Below are 19,311 nucleotides of genomic sequence, written 5' to 3'. Positions count from 1 at the left end.
GAAGTTTGATGCTGAAGTTGTAACGTTTCTTCTGAATTTGAAAGTAAACAGCCATTAAATGTCTGTATGTATAATGTCAGTGGAGTTCTGGCCGTTAAACATACGTAATCCCAGTAGACCACCTCATCGGTGGGCAGGTCGACTGTCCACTGTTACCAGCTCTCTCTGTGCCTGTCATCAGTCTGCTGCATGTTGTCCGGTCTTGTGCAGGCCAGGGCTGAATTATTTTACAAGGTACATTTCTGTTACTGACAGTGTTAATGTTTAGTTAGCTGTTTCTTGAATTTACACATCAGACCAGTTAGAAAACTGTATTTGACTGTAGTTCATTTAACTTGTCATCTAGGCAACTAACTGAGGTTTACTGGCCTTGTTTTGACAAATCATGGCGTTGATATGGTTGTTTTATTGTGGCTGTTTTCCTGCTACACAGTTCTCACTAAAAATAGAGATAACATAATATAATAACGTAAACTGTTGGCTTAACTAACAACTACTGGGTCCAAAAAGAATCTAACGTTACAATCATCCGTTATAAAAAAAAACAAGCCAACTCTGACTCACAACACAGAAAGAATACACAAAATTCTGGTAAAATCGCTCAGTTACAGCAAATTTGTAGCAGAATCCAGAAATGACCAACACAGTTAACTACAGAGAAAAATGAAAAGTATCAACAGGAGCGTGTTTTACTGAAGAAATAAATAGAGTAATTTATACCCGGCCTGTGAAGGCACGAAGGGAAACAAGTACATGAAATATATATAAACACTGCAAAAAGTATAAACAGTGCTGGTAGTAAACTGGATCAGAACATGTTTATGTTTATCTTAAAAAGATTTATTCCAACTCTCTAGGCAATGCAGAGGTGAAGTTGGACAGACTATTAAAATAAAATGCAGCTGCAGATTGTCGGATCCTGTCCTCACTAACTACTCACACAAATCAGAAGGAAGTCTCCTCAGAGCACACCGAGCTTGAAGTATTCACGGGTAACTTTAGGTTCAGGAGCAGAATAAACGTGTCGAGTGTGTTTTGTCCTTTCACGAACTCGTCCTTGCAGACTGCAGCAGAAACAGTGCAGCTGCAGCGCTGAAGGGCAGCGATGAGCACGCCGGTGATGGGAAAGGATGGAAATTAAAAAAAATTCAAAACCTGAGAAATGAAATCAAACAGCTGAGCTAAACTGAAGACCTTTAAATTTGTGGAGGATTTTTTTTTTTTTTCAGGAATGAATGACAGCGATGCCTCAATTGGATTAAAGGACACAAAGGTCAGGACTCTCCGTGAACACAAACACAGTCACATGTCTCTTTACTACCAATCCTGCTGCTGAGCTCGGAGGCATCCCAGTTTAAAACCTTTCAATTCAATTGTATTTATATAGCGCCAAATCACAACATAGGTTATTTCATGGCACTTAACACATTAAAGTCCTTACAGCAAGACTTTACAATATTATACAGAGAAACACAACAATTCAACAATTCAACAATTCCCACATAAGCTAGGAGGGAAAAAAAACTCCTCTTTAAGGGAGAAAAACCTCCAACAGAGGGAAGAAAAACTCCCTTTAACAAGAAGAAACCTCCGACAGAACGAGGATCAGAGGTGGGCGGGGCATCTGTTAACAGAACCAGGATCAGAGGTGGGCGGAGCATCTGTTAACAGAACCAGGATCAGAGGTGGGCGGAGCATCTGTAAACAGAACCAGGATCAGAGGTGGGCGGAGCATCTGTTAACAGAACCAGGATCAGAGGTGGGCGGAGCATCTGTAAACAGAACCAGGATCAGAGGTGGGCGGGGCATCTGTAAACAGAACCAGGATCAGAGGTGGGCGGAGCATCTGTTAACAGAACCAGGATCAGAGGTGGGCGGGGCATCTGTAAACAGAACCAGGATCAGAGGTGGGCGGAGCATCTGCCTTGACCTTTCTCTCTAAATGGATGGTTCAGCTCTGCTCCATGCAAACAGAAACTTCCCACCAACCTCAGCATCACAGTAATATAATAATAATAGTTCCTAATGAACAGTATTTCACCTTGGAGATAATGAAATTTAAAAAGACATCTTTAAGTCTTTGCACTTACAAACGACACAACAAATCACCGACAAGTTCCACAAAGTAAAAGTTAAAGAGATGGAGGTGAGTATGTGAGAGATAATCGATAATGAGCTGTGGTTCACTTATTGAAAGACGCTGCACACTTGCAGCCTAATTGCCTCTGCACAGCCAAACACACAAATATTGGATAAATAGAGACAATGTTGTGTTTGCTAGAAAAGAAAATTCAATTTTTTTTTTATTTTTTTTTTCTGGCTTTAATACGATTTCAATGAAAAAGCATGAGAAGTCTTAAAATTAAATCCAGGTAACAAAGTAAACATGAAGGTTGCTACTTAAAAAGACAGCAGTTTTTTTTTTTTTTAGTCGAATCTGCAGTCAGTGAACGGCTCAATAATACAAGGTTTTCAGAGCGAGGCTGCTTTTCCAATAACACCAGTACACACCGGGCTCACCGTGTCGTCCCGTATCACTCATCTGTGTGTGTCTGTGTTTTCATAATTGAAGTCGTAGTTGCAGATATTTTGTTGGAACGAGTGCCGCTCGTCCTGTAGCGGTGAGGTCACTAAGTTTAGCGGCGGAGGGACGCTCAGGATTCTTCTTTGCTTTGGGAGTCTCCTTTTGGAAGTTACTGTACCAATAATTTATGCTAATTAGGTCCAGTCAAACCAAGCTTTGAATGAATTTCATTAAACTTCAAAATGTAATAAGTTTTATGGGTTTCAAATGACTTCAATGCTGTTTTATCTTTCTTTGAGCATAAAAGAATCAGTCGCTGCGATTTATATTTTCCCGGTATGTCAAGTTTGAATTTATATTAAATATTTTGTCAAGAGTCAATGACAAGCGGCAGCTATCAATGATGTTATCAACCATCAGTGATGTCATCATCCATCAGTGATGTCATCAACCATCAGTGATGTCATCGTTGGTTTGTGAACGTTATGAATCCTCCAGTTCAGATTCTGTCCGTCACCATCTTGATAGTTCGGAGCGGTTCGGAGCAGGAAGTGACCATATTTGGACGAGCTGGGGGAGGAGCTAGCTGGTGGATCTGACGTTGGAAACCTGACGATACTACGTCCCGCCCACCGATAGCTGTAACCTGACTGCACCACAGGCCTGTCAATCAAACAGACACGCCCCCAAAAACAGGTCTTCTTGAATCTTCTTTTCTAATGAATGAGGGATTATTTTCAGATGGACCTCCAGAAAACTAAGAAGAAGGAGTGACTTTAGCTAACAACACCGAGATAACTGATGGACACATTTTATTCACTTTGGATTTGATGAGAGAAGTTGAATGGGAGTCTATGGAGCCGGAGGCTTTTTGGAGCCGACCTCTAGTGGCACTCGCTGGTATTGCAGCTGAAGGCCTAATTGTTTTTAGACCTGGAAGCTACGAGCACTTTTATATCCATTCTGTGGTCAAGACGTTAAATGGGCTGCACTTGTATTGCACTTCTTCACCATAGCAGTCTCATAGAGCTCTACAGTCTGCCTCCCATTCACACACTCACACATTCACACACCAATGACGGCAGGAGGACCAAACTTTACGATTAGTGGGCTTCACTGCTTTCTGATTTTGCCACTGTGACTCTAATTGGAATAAACGTTAATAAAGACAAGAGCAGCTTCATTTGAAACAGATCCACTGGTGTCGTCCAATCACAAATTTGCTAAGCAATGATTGGACAGCTGTTGTTCAGGGGAGGAGTTTAGCAGACCGTCGTTTGTGTGGTAGTGAGTCCTCAACACAGCAGTAACACAACAGCACAGATCTGACCGGACTCTGTAATGCTGGCTGTGTTCTACAGTCTGATACTGTGAGTAATGAAGCTGCTACAGTGCATTACTGAGAGACGTGTCATTACCGCACCTGCAGGAGCACCCAGATACCAGTGTTTACAGCCCTTCATTAGCATCAGGACGTGACAAATGTGGACCCAGGGTCCAATTGATTTCCTGTCCTCTTTCCTTCCTCCACAAACACGGCATCGCGTCCAGCGCCACCTCTGCAGAGTACATCTTATCCTGCGTCCATCTAAATGCTGCATGTCTCTGTTTTTTTTCTATTTATAGCTATCGGGGTGCAGATGTCCTTGGATTTGCTGGAAAAGAGGTTCTGGGCCGTCGCCAAGCAGGTGACCGCACGTTTCACGTTCACGCACACATGGGCGTGTGATTTGTAGGAACAAGTCATTGACGTGTTTATTGTTCAAAGGCCGATATTAACCTGGATTTGACCTTAAAATGCCAAACTCTTATCCCTTAAACACAAATCTTAACCTCACCACAATAACACAAATGTGCTGAATGCATTTCCTTCCTCATAAAACAAACAGACACTTTCAGTCTGTTTGTTAGCAGGATAACAGATAAACTAAACGTCCAATTTACTTTAAACTCAGTGCCATTTTTAAGTAAAGAAACCCCCAAAAACAAGGTTTATACAATTTTTAATAAGCTTTTTCCAAAGATGATCTATGTCATATTTGGTGGTAATTGGATTTATGGTTGAGGAGAAAATTTCAAAAAGGTGTTTTTCAAAAAATTCATGCTCAAAAAACGGGTTGAAAATGTATGATGAAGGATTACGGTCTAAAAGGCTTTTGAGCCAAAGAAGAACCCTTTGAATTTTGGAGCTTTTTTCAAATCTAGTAAATGGCAGTAAAGTTTAATAGTAACAAATACATTTTAGAAATATGATGAGTCCATAAAGAATCCATATTTACGGGTCCCAATAATCCTCTGGGAGACACATGAACTCACTCAAACTTAACACAGTCGTTGCAGAGTTGTTACAAAGCAGCAGAGGTGTTCTGGGAACGAATTTCAGTGCGACCGGGCCGACTGGTGATGCTCTCATGTGCCAGGAAAATGTGTGTGGACGGGTCCGTTGATGCAGCTTCTAGTTTAATAGAGGAAAAGCAGACCTGGTACAATTACAACAAAGGTTCAGTTCAATGTGCTCTATAAAAAGCCTTTTAGACCGTAATCCTTCATCATACATTTTCAACCCGTTTTTTGAGCATGAATTTTTTGAAAAACACCTTTTTGAAATTTTCTCCTCAACCATAAATCCAATTACCACCAAATATGACATAGATCATCTTTAGAAAAAGCTTATTAAAAATTGTATAAACCTTGTTTTTGGGGGTTTCTTTACTTAAAAAATATTGACCAAATAAATTGTCCATAACTCGTTAAGGATTTGTTCAATCATCATTCATTTTGGTACATATGTTCGGACCATGTTCGGGAAGATGTCTACCAAAGCATTTTGAGCTTGACCTTTAGGGGGCGCCACAAGTGGGAAAAGTTCATATCCTGTTATTAGCTGCACAGATTCGCACAAAATTCTGTTTGCACGGTTAAATATTTCGCTCAAATGTTCCAATGATTGATTAAAGTGGAGGTGGTTTATCACTAGAAATATACATTTCTCGTTAATAATACATAAATAATCAAAGTAAATCACTGTAACATCCCACAGAGCTGAAATGGTTTCAGCACATGAAGTGACAAAACTTCACTGCAACTCATTTCACAAGTCTGTCCTTCTATATATTATAAAATATGCAAATTCTCTCAGCATCTTCATCTCCTGAAGTCTATATTCAGATGCTACCAGGTTTGACAGACAATGATACTGGCTATCAGGAGGTTTCAGTTTGGTCAAACATGTCATTTGTACTTTATGCACAACATTTTTTTGACTTCTTTGATTCAAATTTCACCAATATTTTGGTCATCATCAAGCTGATTTGTGATTTCTTTTCAGAATTTTATCACCAACATTTTGACTGTTGTAAGTGTAAACAAACAATCGATTGGTGCATGTGGGCATGGCCTGTTCATCATTACGCTCCATTTTATGCCTTTGCTCAGTTTCCTGTGAGCTGGAATGACACATGAAACTGTGTAAAGCAGCAGATATTTATATTCAACCAGCTCTTTGCTGCTTGAGGCTTTAATTTTAGCCAAATGAGCTTCTTCCATCTGTTGAGCACAAAAAGGCTGGAACCTGCAAATTTCCGCTTGAGGCTTTATTCGCTCTATTTTTATTTATTGAACAGTTTTGTTGTGCGAGATTGTCGACAGATTTTTAAGCTTGTTACAAAACGTGTCCCCAACTACGAGCAACAGTCGCTCTCCGACCCCGTGAAGGTCTCCTGCGGTTCAGTGAAGCAGAAGCAGAGCTCCGGCTGAATTTGTGCAGATGTCCTGTTGAGGTTGATTATGTACATAATGTTATTAAGGGGAACTGACAGCTGTGACAGGCTGGATTAATGTATTTACAAGACTCCACCGCCGACGTCGACTCATCTGACTTACACAACACATTTGCAGCCTTTTGCCACTAATTCGCCGTGTCTGAGGTTTATGCAATGTTATTTCCCTGGAGTGAAAACTTTAATTCAGTCTTAAAACACGGCTGCTTCTCTCCGCCGACTCCGAGGACTTTAAATTTATATTTTGGTTTTACGGGTTTCAGACTTCCAAAGCTGCATCCTGTCACAGTTTTACACCTGAGAACGGATCAGGTGGAATCTGAACCCGTCAGTGCTTCTAATGTGCATCTTAATACAAACACCTGTTTGTAACCTAAATTACAACCACATTATAAATTAGTTCTTTGTTTTCTTTAACCAAAAACCTATTAAAAAATAATTCCCTGATAGATTTTCCAGTTTTGTTTTCTACAATTTGTTGTTGTTATTTTCATCACTGTTTTATTACTTATTTAACTGTCGATGTTGTTTTTTGTAGCCCAGCGACACAGACGTAAGTAAACACTGATTATTGTAATAAAACGTATTTTATATTCATAATCTTATTCTTCATAAAGTCATCTTTTGACACATGCTTCTTAAAGGTCCCACTTCACCTTTATTTCTCCTTCTCTAGTGTTCGACCATCGAAGGTGTGTGTCCTCTCAGCTGTGAGAGCGTTGTAAGTACCCAGCATCCTCTCTGTTGCTCATCACCAAACATCAGCTCTTTTTCGGTTTGAAGAACCGAAACAAACACATTTCTTTTTTTTTTTCTGCTTCCTGTTCAGGATCTGAACTGTTTCCTGGTTGACAACAACGGCTTCATCCTGCTGTCCAAAGACAGGAACGAAGTAAGATCGCTCACCTGACACCACAACACCTTAATCATTACTTCACTACGCTGCTTTAGAGGAAAGTCATTTAAAGTTGGTCAAATATATTTCAAATTAAGATAATCACAGGATTCATAAATAAAGTTTATTTTATATACATGGTCAGAGTTGTAAGTTAATTTATTGTCCTGTTTGGATGAATTTGGTCCATTTTTTTAAGTTTTAAACTAAACATCTTGCAGATTTCCCCTTTAAGTTCTATTTAAACTGAACCTCTTTGGCTTGTTCGGTTCAACTTGAACTCAGGAAGTTGATTTTTTGAATCAGTCGTGATGAGTTCTGGTGTCAGTAGTGGACGTGCTTCCTGTTGGACCTGCCGTTGGCGTCGGGAGGTGATTTCAGCCGCTGACGGCGGCTCTTCGGATCATTTAACATGTTCATAAACAACATCTGGACGGCTCACAGAATTTGAGGACAGTTCGGGTTGTAATCTGTGTGTGTGTGTATGTGTGTGTGTGTGTGTGTGTGTGTGTGTGTGTGTGTGTGTGTGTGTGTGTGTGTGTGTGTGTGTGTGTGTGTGTGCGTGCGTGCATGTGTGTGTGTGTGTGCGTGGTGCATTAAAAGTGAATATAACAGCTGTTGCACCTGCTCACCTTATCTGACTGGGGCGGAGTAGATTTGACCCGTCCAGGCCAAGGTCAAAGGTCACACAAATCTCCAGCTCTGCAGTGTCTGAAGAGGGTTTTAACTACGTCTGGTTCAAGTCTGGAAGTTCAAGTCTGTTTAGTTGAAGGTTAAAGATGCAAATGTTTTGACCTTCAGTCAGTCACATGACCTCTCAGACTGGAATCGACTCTGCAGATCTACTTATAAACAAGAAAAAGTTGTAACATTCAATTTTATTGGCAAAACATATTCAAAGCTTTTCTTTTGTCCTTAAATATTTAAAAGAAATGTTAAATGTTGCATCTGTAACATTAGCGTTTTTCTGCTTGTACATTCTTGCCACATATCTATTAGTGGAATAGCAGGATGTAAAATGTGCCCGTGCAATCTGGTAAGCATGTACAATACAAAAAACATTGAGCCATGAACTAAAAGAGAAACATGTAAAAGGAAGAATCAGTTTTAAAGATCAGTCTGTTTGATTTTCTCTCTGAAAAAGTCGCAGGTTTTTATAATCATAAACATGATCTATGATGCATTTTTCAAGACAGAATCACTGAAAATGAAGGTTTCACTTCGAGTAAATACAACGATGCTCTTTCAGCTGCAGTCACGTGTTTTAAGGAGGAAAATATGGATTGTGGATGAACAATTTATGATTAGGATTCTTTAGAGCTCATGAAGGCGAATGTGATCAGTGCATGTTGAAGAAATTAGGTGTTTTGTTCAGTTTTAGTTTCATAGTTTGCTGCAGCAGCTCTCAATTCATATTTCTGTTCATGCAAGTTTATGACAGGAAAAAAAACATTTTAAATCAGTTTTCCCTTTTTGAATCAGAGACTACAGACTTAGTACGTGGTTTGCAATAATTGGAACATAAATGTCAGTCACCAGAGGTAATTATATCATTTTTCCCACGTGGGATTAGATTAAACAGATTATATGGAATTAATTAAAAGTTTAATTCATTGTGGATAAATATATTGAATAAGAACTCTGTAATTTGACATTTTCTGACTTAATATGTCAAAATGATGTTTATATGGTCATTCTGAACATGTTACATGTGTCGCTCTACTATGACGAACTAAAACTGAGATAAATCCAAAGGTTTGTTTGAGAATTTCTACATTTTTGGTTTTTAATTTCTCATTTTTAATTAGTGTTATTTTTCATCCGTTTTCCTTTTCTTGGCCAAATTGATCTTTTGTACGTCCCAGATATCATTTCCGAAGTGATGGTCTTCCTGTGCGCTGGCGTGCAGGCCGTCAGCGGGCCGTCCATCTGACAGCTGCTCGTTAGCTCTGGATTAACTCAGACTGTTAAGAGCCATAATTCTTGGGATTAATCCTGAGCCCACCATGCTACCATAAATACACACACACAAACACACACACACACACACACACACACACACACACACACACACACACACACACACCCAACTGAGCAGCCACACCCAGCCGGCCCACATCTCCTGCTCAGCCTCTGCTTGTTTCTCCTGTGGTTTAATCTCCCTCCACAGCTTCACGCTGTAACGTGATCTCTGACGTGGTCACGGAGAGCCGATGAACAGAGCGCGAGGAGATGTCTGATACTGTAGATGTTAATAAGACTCGGGGACTTCAGCCTCAGTCTCTATGAGCATTTGTTTACCATCTCACATCCATTATGGGATGGAGACGTCTGACTGTAAGAATTGCTGTTGGACTTTTGTACTTGTATCGCCTCCTTCAGTGCCGCATGGACATGGAGAGCCTCTGAATAAGGAAGGAATCTCTTTCATTGGAGCGTGTGGTCCACCGTGACGCAGCGCATGCTCAGGTCATCTGTGGGATCAGAGCGCCCTCTGTTGGAGGGTCTGAGAGACTGAACGTGTTTGTGGGGATTTTTCCAAAATAATTTTCACTGTTTGGGGCAAAAAAAAAAAAAAAAAGTTTATTGCACGAGTAGGAAAGATAGAAAAATATGAAAGTGCAACTGTTTGTCTCTGACACTAGTGCCAACTGTAACAGAGGAGCCTCTTTATTTCACTCTGTGGGCAGAGATCCTCGGTAAGGACGAAGCAGTGATTTACCAGCTTTGCGAGCCTTTTTAGACCTGCTGGGAATCTTTTTTCTTTTTCTCTGGAACCATTTCATCGGTGAAAATGAATTTTTAGTGGACTGAATGATCTTCACTTAGCTCGGCTAAACGTTAGCGGACAAATGTAGCCGGTTAGTGAGATTTACAAGTGAATGAGTTAAACAACTTTATATTAGCAGGGATCAACAGTGATGAGCAACTATAGGAAGCTAAACACAAGGCAGGAAGCGAGCTCACCTCCCGACAGACAGACAGACAGACAGACAGCTGATGAGGATCCTCCAATCAGGTTGAACAAGCTGAAGTGCAGTTAGATTGAGGAGATGAGACTGAACAGCATCTTTTGTTCTGCTAGTGAGGGCCGGACCGCCCAAACCTGCAACCTGGACCACCCAAGAGAGAACCAACAGTTCAACTATCCTCACATGAGCAGCAGGCAGCAACCGTGGAGACGAAGACAGGAAGAGTCGTCAGACAGTCAGACGACAAAGGACAAAGATTCACATCCACAACTAATGATGTTCAAGTTTAGGTTTGACTCTGCTGAGACTGAAAGTTTAACTGCTGCAATAATCTTGATCAATAGCACAGAGACGGATTTACAACATGGAGAGAAGAGCTGCGTGTCCAGAACGTCTCGCTTTCATTTCTGTTTAAATTATTCTTACTTTTTTTGAAACGCGAACTTGTTGAGGTGTGATTCAGATTCAGATTCAGGTTCAGGTTCAGATTCAGATTCAGGTTCAGGTTCAGATTCAGGTTCAGATTCAGGTTCAGGTTCAGGTTCAGATTCAGGTTCAGGTTCAGATTCAGGTTCAGATTCAGATTCAGGTTCAGGTTCAGATTCAGGTTCAGGTTCAGATTCAGGTTCAGGTTCAGATTCAGATTCAGGTTCAGGTTCAGATTCAGGTTCAGATTCAGGTTCAGGTTCAGATTCAGGTTCAGGTTCAGGTTCAGGTTCAGATTCAGGTTCAGATTCAGGTTCAGATTCAGATTCAGGTGCAGCAACATATTCTCATATTCTGCTGTAGAGAAACCTGAAAGTAAAAATCGTTCGCTGTAGATGCTCATTTTTCATTATTTGCGCTGTCGGAAGTCTTACTCAGCAGAAACTGTGTTTTGCTGAGTTTCTGGATTCTGCAAGAGTTCTGTGGTACCGCCCAGAAACCCCCCCCCCCCCCCCCACACACACACACACACACACGCACACACACTTCTGAAAGCATGGGGGCGTGAAGGTGTAGCGCTCGGTGCGTTGCAGGGCATGGTAAATATTTAATCAGGTGGGGAAATTAATTCTGACTAAAAGAAATAGGTCAGCTGGAGGAAGTGTAATGAGCTCCAACACAAAGAGGAAGGCGTTGTTGTCGGAGGCGTCGGCCATGTGATCGATGATGGTGTCTGAGAACCTGCTGCAGGAGTCCACCGTTCATCCTCAGACTCATTAACATGACCTTTGACGTCGCCATAGCAACCCCACATGGCTGAAATATTCATCACACACCATAAAACTAAAGTATCGGACAGACAAAGTTAAGAGAAAGCTATTCTCGGTATCTTGGGTACGGTGGCCCTCTCAGGACATTCGACTCCACTCTATTCGGTCAGAAAGGCGAAACCTCCAGTCTGGCTGTATTTATGCTGACCTCAGCTTTGAGCTGAATGCCAATATTTGCATGTGTGCTGTCGCGTCGTGTGAGTTACCCCCAGGCAGATGTGTGTTCCTTCTAACAACTATAGCCTAATCTGTTCAAAAATATAAAATAAAACCAATGCACAAACACAGTTTTTCAATAAATCTCTGCACAGCACAACTTTAAAGAACCATTGAACAACACGTCTTCAGAAAAACACATCATATACATATATGCACACAATATTTAGGCTAACTCTGAGCTCCCTATCTTTGGCCTGCCTGGGGTCGGGCATTATGGTCAGAACTTCCACTCGGTCGACCCATAGAGATGATTCGGCCAGATCCGGTGAAGTAATACCACCGCGATATGCCCTGATCTTAACAGCGGGTTACTACGTATCGCTCCAAAACCCTTATGGAGCCCCAGAGAGGAACGTCTTACGTCTCCGGACTTTTCAAGTTTAATAAAAGGTCCTTGAGGTCAAGAAGCTCACGTACTGATCCTCCAGAGAGAAGCCAAACCGCCACTCACCATGGAAGAGTTCAGGCGTCCCGTCTTTCTATCGTCGGATCGGTGGAGGAGACTGTGGCCTACAGTGTTTGGTTCGACTCCCGAACAATGGTCAGGGTCGTATTTTTATTCCAAGAAAAATTATGAAAGTATACAGGTAAAAAAGCAAAAATACAAAAAAGCCTGCAAGCAGCTGCAAAAGTTGATCTCAACACCTCTGAATCGGACGGAAGTGAACAGGAAGTCAGATTCTGCTCTCTAACCACACCGAGCACTTTAGCCCCCCGATCTGTCGACATGCAGCTCTTTTTATTCCGATCTGTAGACATGCAGCTCTTTTTATTCCGATCTGTCTACATGCAGCTCTTTTTATTCCGATCTGTCTAAATGCAGCTCTTTTTATTCCGATCTGTAGACATGCAGCTCTTTTTATTCCGATCTGTAGACATGCAGCTCTTTTTATTCCGATCTGTCTACATGCAGCTCTTTTTATTCCGATCTGTCTACATGCAGCTCTTTTTATTCCGATCTGTCTACATGCAGCTCTTTTTATTCCGATCTGTCTACATGCAGCTCTTTTTATTCCGATCTGTCGACATGCAGCTCTTTTTATTCCGATCTGTAGACATGCAGCTCTTTTTATTCCGATCTGTCTAAATGCAGCTCTTTTTATTCCGATCTGTAGACATGCAGCTCTTTTTATTCCGATCTGTAGACATGCAGCTCTTTTTATTCCGATCTGTCTACATGCAGCTCTTTTTATTCCGATCTGTCGACATGCAGCTCTTTTTATTCCGATCTGTAGACATGCAGCTCTTTTTATTCCGATCTGTAGACATGCAGCTCTTTTTATTCCGATCTGTCTACATGCAGCTCTTTTTATTCCGATCTGTAGACATGCAGCTCTTTTTATTCCGATCTGTCTACATGCAGCTCTTTTTATTCCGATCTGTTGACATGCAGCTCTTTTTATTCCGATCTGTAGACATGCAGCTCTTTTTATTCCGATCTGTCTAAATGCAGCTCTTTTTATTCCGATCTGTTGACATGCAGCTCTTTTTATTCCGATCTGTCTAAATGCAGCTCTTTTTATTCCGATCTGTAGACATGCAGCTCTTTTTATTCCGATCTGTCTAAATGCAGCTCTTTTTATTCCGATCTGTAGACATGCAGCTCTTTTTATTCCGATCTGTCTAAATGCAGCTCTTTTTATTCCGATCTGTCTACATGCAGCTCTTTTTATTCCGATCTGTCGACATGCAGCTCTTTTTATTCCGATCTGTCTAAATGCAGCTCTTTTTATTCCGATCTGTAGACATGCAGCTCTTTTTATTCCGATCTGTAGACATGCAGCTCTTTTTATTCCGATCTGTAGACATGCAGCTCTTTTTATTCCGATCTGTAGACATGCAGCTCTTTTTATTCCGATCTGTAGACATGCAGCTCTTTTTATTCTGATCTGTCGACATGCAGCTCTTTTTATTCCGATCTGTCTAAATGCAGCTCTTTTTATTCCGATCTGTAGACATGCAGCTCTTTTTATTCCGATCTGTCTAAATGCAGCTCTTTTTATTCCGATCTGTCTACATGCAGCTCTTTTTATTCCGATCTGTCGACATGCAGCTCTTTTTATTCCGATCTGTCTAAATGCAGCTCTTTTTATTCCGATCTGTAGACATGCAGCTCTTTTTATTCCGATCTGTAGACATGCAGCTCTTTTTATTCCGATCTGTAGACATGCAGCTCTTTTTATTCCGATCTGTCTACATGCAGCTCTTTTTATTCCGATCTGTCTACATGCAGCTCTTTTTATTCCGATCTGTCGACATGCAGCTCTTTTTATTCCGATCTGTAGACATGCAGCTCTTTTTATTCCGATCTGTCTACATGCAGCTCTTTTTATTCCGATCTGTCTACATGCAGCTCTTTTTATTCCGATCTGTCGACACGCAGCTCTTTTTATTCCGATCTGTAGACATGCAGCTCTTTTTATTCCGATCTGTCTACATGCAGCTCTTTTTATTCCGATCTGTCTACATGCAGCTCTTTTTATTCCGATCTGTCTAAATGCAGCTCTTTTTATTCCGATCTGTAGACATGCAGCTCTTTTTATTCCGATCTGTCTACATGCAGCTCTTTTTATTCCGATCTGTCTACATGCAGCTCTTTTTATTCCGATCTGTCTAAATGCAGCTCTTTTTATTCCGATCTGTAGACATGCAGCTCTTTTTATTCCGATCTGTAGACATGCTGCTCTTTTTATTCCGATCTGTCGACATGCAGCTCTTTTTATTCCGATCTGTCTACATGCAGCTCTTTTTATTCCGATCTGTCGACATGCAGCTCTTTTTATTCCGATCTGTAGACATGCAGCTCTTTTTATTCCGATCTGTCTAAATGCAGCTCTTTTTATTCCGATCTGTAGACATGCAGCTCTTTTTATTCCGATCTGTAGACATGCAGCTCTTTTTATTCCGATCTGTCTACATGCAGCTCTTTTTATTCCGATCTGTCGACATGCAGCTCTTTTTATTCCGATCTGTAGACATGCAGCTCTTTTTATTCCGATCTGTCTACATGCAGCTCTTTTTATTCCGATCTGTAGACATGCAGCTCTTTTTATTCCGATCTGTCTACATGCAGCTCTTTTTATTCCGATCTGTTGACATGCAGCTCTTTTTATTCCGATCTGTAGACATGCAGCTCTTTTTATTCCGATCTGTCTAAATGCAGCTCTTTTTATTCCGATCTGTTGACATGCAGCTCTTTTTATTCCGATCTGTAGACATGCAGCTCTTTTTATTCCGATCTGTCTAAATGCAGCTCTTTTTATTCCGATCTGTAGACATGCAGCTCTTTTTATTCCGATCTGTCTAAATGCAGCTCTTTTTATTCCGATCTGTCTACATGCAGCTCTTTTTATTCCGATCTGTCGACATGCAGCTCTTTTTATTCCGATCTGTCTAAATGCAGCTCTTTTTATTCCGGTCTGTAGACATGCAGCTCTTTTTATTCCGATCTGTAGACATGCAGCTCTTTTTATTCCGATCTGTCTACATGCAGCTCTTTTTATTCCGATCTGTCTACATGCAGCTCTTTTTATTCCGATCTGTCGACATGCAGCTCTTTTTATTCCGATCTGTAGACATGCAGCTCTTTTTATTCCGATCTGTCTACATGCAGCTCTTTTTATTCCGATCTGTCTACATGCAGCTCTTTTTATTCCGATCTGTCGACACGCAGCTCTTTTTATTCCGATCTGTCTACATGCAGCTCTTTTTATTCCGATCTGTCTACATGCAGCTCTTTTTATTCCGATCTGTCTACATGCAGCTCTTTTTATTCCGATCTGTCGACACGCAGCTCTTTTTATTCCGATCTGTAGACATGCAGCTCTTTTTATTCCAATCTGTAGACATGCAGCTCTTTTTATTCCGATCTGTCGACATGCAGCTCTTTTTATTCCGATCTGTCTACATGCAGCTCTTTTTATTCCGATCTGTCTACATGCAGCTCTTTTTATTCTGATCTGTCGACATGCAGCTCTTTTTATTCCGATCTGTCGACACGCAGCTCTTTTTATTCCGATCTGTCGACATGCAGCTCTTTTTATTCCGATCTGTCTACATGCAGCTCTTTTTATTCCGATCTGTCTACATGCAGCTCTTTTTATTCTGATCTGTCGACATGCAGCTCTTTTTATTCTGATCTGTCGACATGCAGCTCTTTTTATTCCGATCTGTCTACATGCAGCTCTTTTTATTCCGATCTGTAGACATGCAGCTCTTTTTATTCCGATCTGTAGACATGCAGCTCTTTTTATTCCGATCTGTCTACATGCAGCTCTTTTTATTCCGATCTGTCGACACGCAGCTCTTTTTATTCCGATCTGTCGACACGCAGCTCTTTTTATTCCGATCTGTAGACACGCAGCTCTTTTTATTCCGATCTGTAGACATGCAGCTCTTTTTATTCCGATCTGTCTACATGCAGCTCTTTTTATTCCGATCTGTCGACATGCAGCTCTTTTTATTCCGATCTGTCGACATGCAGCTCTTTTTATTCCGATCTGTCGACATGCAGCTCTTTTTATTCCGATCTGTAGACATGCAGCTCTTTTTATTCCGATCTGTAGACATGCAGCTCTTTTTATTCCGATCTGTCTACATGCAGCTCTTTTTATTCCGATCTGTCGACATGCAGCTCTTTTTATTCCGATCTGTCGACATGCAGCTCTTTTTATTCCGATCTGTCTACATGCAGCTCTTTTTATTCCGATCTGTAGACACGCAGCTCTTTTTATTCCGATCTGTCTAAATGCAGCTCTTTTTATTCCGATCTGTCGACATGCAGCTCTTTTTATTCCGATCTGTAGACATGCAGCTCTTTTTATTCCGATCTGTCTACATGCAGCTCTTTTTATTCCGATCTGTCTAAATGCAGCTCTTTTTATTCCGATCTGTCGACATGCAGCTCTTTTTATTCCGATCTGTAGACATGCAGCTCTTTTTATTCCGATCTGTCTACATGCAGCTCTTTTTATTCCGATCTGTCGACATGCAGCTCTTTTTATTCCGATCTGTCTACATGCAGCTCTTTTTATTCCGATCTGTCTACATGCAGCTCTTTTTATTCCGATCTGTCTAAATGCAGCTCTTTTTATTCCGATCTGTCGACATGCAGCTCTTTTTATTCCGATCTGTAGACATGCAGCTCTTTTTATTCCGATCTGTCTACATGCAGCTCTTTTTATTCCGATCTGTCGACATGCAGCTCTTTTTATTCCGATCTGTCTACATGCAGCTCTTTTTATTCCGATCTGTCGACATGCAGCTCTTTTTATTCCACTTTGTGAGGAGACGCAGTTTGTATGGACACATCCTGTGTGGAAAGTTCCTTCACCTGCAAATGCGCACGCAGCATGTATGTAACCTTCATGTGACCGACACACACACAGGTGGACAGGAAGCCGTTCTTTCATGGTAGACATCTGAATTAGTTTCTGCTGATGGTGCACACATACACACAGGGTGACAAACATCTCCTTATATGGTCATATTTAGATTGCGCTCGATGTTCACCTCATTTAGGAACTGGTTCCTCTACACATGACAAACATTCACATTCACATTGAGCAATACCATTTTCATGTATGATTATATAGAAGCTTCTGCTTAGCTGGTTGGTTACATGGTTGTTTAATAATGCAATGCTGCTTCAGCTGAGTATATGTCCTTTATTAGGACTGTCACCGTTTCACTCTTGAGCGCCTTCGCAACAGTACTCAGCTGTAATCAGTAAAATGTTAATATTAAATTGGCTGCAGTAAACCTGTTAACACATTGGAATATGTTGGTCTTCATTTTCATGATTAAAGATGGGAGTTTCAAGAAAAAATACTATTCAAAATTCAAATTATTCAATTTTTTAATGGCATATAAGTTTCATTAGTCGTGTGTCTTCTGTCAGTGAAGCCCTGAGTGTCATAATAATAATCCAGACCTGTTTGAACCTTGAGGAGGCCGTAGCAGAACGAAGCTGTGTTTTGCTGCAGTGAGTTGGCAGAGCTCCTGCAGCTTGCATTACTTCTCTTCTATGTTTATTCCAGCATTTTTTTCGGTGTAAGCAACATCGGACTGCGAACGCTCAGCAAACTGCGAGTCCTCCGAGGCTGCTGGGAAAAACCCGTCAGGACAGAGATGAAGTGTAGGCACAGAGCAGCTTTGAATTTGGACAGAGCTGCTGAGACGTAAAAGGTCTGAATAGTTTAGAGAGTCTGCTGCTGAGGGACAGAGAGGCTGGACATCCTGCAGACACAAACAGGACTTTAAATCACAATCCTTATTTCCTACTGACAGTTTTTTACTTCACAACCAAACACGCATTATTTTCTTTGCATCTATATTTTCTGTTTTTAGGGCATAACATCTTTTTTTTTCTCCACAGATTGGATAATTTTCTTTTAGCATAAAGACTGGAAGCAAAGGCAAACAGAAAGTTTAAAACTCCACCTACTAACACCCCCAAACCTTTTTTGTTTATTTGATTCACACACAGAAATATGAAATCTACACTATTTCTTACCAAAGGACTTTTTACTATATATTTCCATCCACACAGTTTTGCTGCATGTTGCTGAGCGTACATTTTGCTTTGGGCCTCTAATTAGCTTGTTTCTTGTCCTTTTGAGCTTTGAACTCTCCCACTGTTAAAGCTCCATAGGTTGTTTCTGCAAGTAGCTCATTTTGATCCCAATTATGTTTTATAGTGAAAGCGCTCTCTGGTATCCGTAGTAGTTGTGATGGGTGAGGAGGACGGGGTGGAGAGGTGGGTCAGCAAAACATCAGCTTTAAAGATGGGAGACTGGTTCATTTCCTGTTTTAAACCGACATGAATGTTACATTCACGTTGCTGAACTGTAATAAGAAATATTTACCTTCACATCTTTTCCAGGTCGGTCGATTCTTCGGCGAGGTGGACGGGTCTGTCATGGCGTCGCTGATCAAGATGGGAATGTACAAAAAGTAGGACTGACTCAGACACGTTTTTCTGATCATTTAATGTAAAAAGATATATCAGTAAGCACGAAGAAGAATGATGAGCTTTTTCACAACGGATGCCACTAAATTCAACCTGAATGTCTGTTTTCTAGAGTGTCGTTGTTTGACTACCAGGCGATGTGTAGGAACAGCCACCATCACGCCAGCAGTGCTCGACCTCTGCTCAGTGTGAGTCTCATCAGAGGTTCAGCCTTTTATATAATCATAAAGTCTTATATATAAGTAGAGATGCATCAGTTCTGAAAGTAGTAATAAGTAGTAAAATAGTTTTGGTTTCTGTTATTATTATTTTTTTTTTATTTTTTTTTTTTAAAGAGCAATTTAAAGAGGTTTTTTTTTTTTTTTTTTTAGATTTTCTGCATTTTGCCGCATTTATTGACCCCAATATGTTAAGTTTCTCAAATCATGAAATCATTAATTCATCTTTAACCAGTTTTGTCAACGCTTGTTGTTGTAAAAAAACACACCAAATGTAAATGTTGCTCTATTAAATAATGATTTTTCCCTTTTCTTCCTGCAGCCGTTCTACGGCATCGTGGCTCTGATGAGATGGTTCTTCTCCAACGCACTCATGTAAAGTTCAACAGATTTTTATTTAGTGGCTGAGTGCCAAAGTACCAGAACAACATTGTGAAAATATTCCATAACAAGTAATTGTCCGTCATTGAAAATGTTT

The 19,311-nt window shown here is 40.7% G+C and overlaps 1 protein-coding gene across 2 annotated transcripts in view; it reads left to right on the top strand.

The window, feature by feature from the left end:
* Positions 1 to 19,311, top strand: part of LOC138206719 (voltage-dependent calcium channel subunit alpha-2/delta-4-like) — a 71,015-nt gene that overhangs the window by 45,766 nt on the left and 5,938 nt on the right. The window contains exons 28-35 of one of the 2 annotated variants that reach the window (XM_069163649.1): positions 4,151 to 4,212; positions 5,853 to 5,879; positions 6,842 to 6,856; positions 6,980 to 7,024; positions 7,133 to 7,195; positions 18,529 to 18,599; positions 18,728 to 18,803; positions 19,156 to 19,208. In XM_069163649.1, the coding sequence (XP_069019750.1) occupies positions 4,151 to 4,212; positions 5,853 to 5,879; positions 6,842 to 6,856; positions 6,980 to 7,024; positions 7,133 to 7,195; positions 18,529 to 18,599; positions 18,728 to 18,803; positions 19,156 to 19,208 (412 nt within the window). The remainder of the gene's footprint in view (positions 1 to 4,150; positions 4,213 to 5,852; positions 5,880 to 6,841; positions 6,857 to 6,979; positions 7,025 to 7,132; positions 7,196 to 18,528; positions 18,600 to 18,727; positions 18,804 to 19,155; positions 19,209 to 19,311) is intronic. The other variant, XM_069163650.1, reaches the window with a different exon arrangement.

The sequence above is a fragment of the Embiotoca jacksoni genome, unplaced genomic scaffold, assembly GCF_022577435.1.
Source record: "Embiotoca jacksoni isolate LCO1_2020_lvr unplaced genomic scaffold, fEmbJac1.0.p SCAF_3, whole genome shotgun sequence".
Classification (NCBI taxonomy): domain Eukaryota; kingdom Metazoa; phylum Chordata; class Actinopteri; family Embiotocidae; genus Embiotoca; species Embiotoca jacksoni.
The sequence above is the reverse complement of the archived record's forward strand: the minus strand, read 5'-3'. Positions and strand labels throughout refer to the sequence as shown.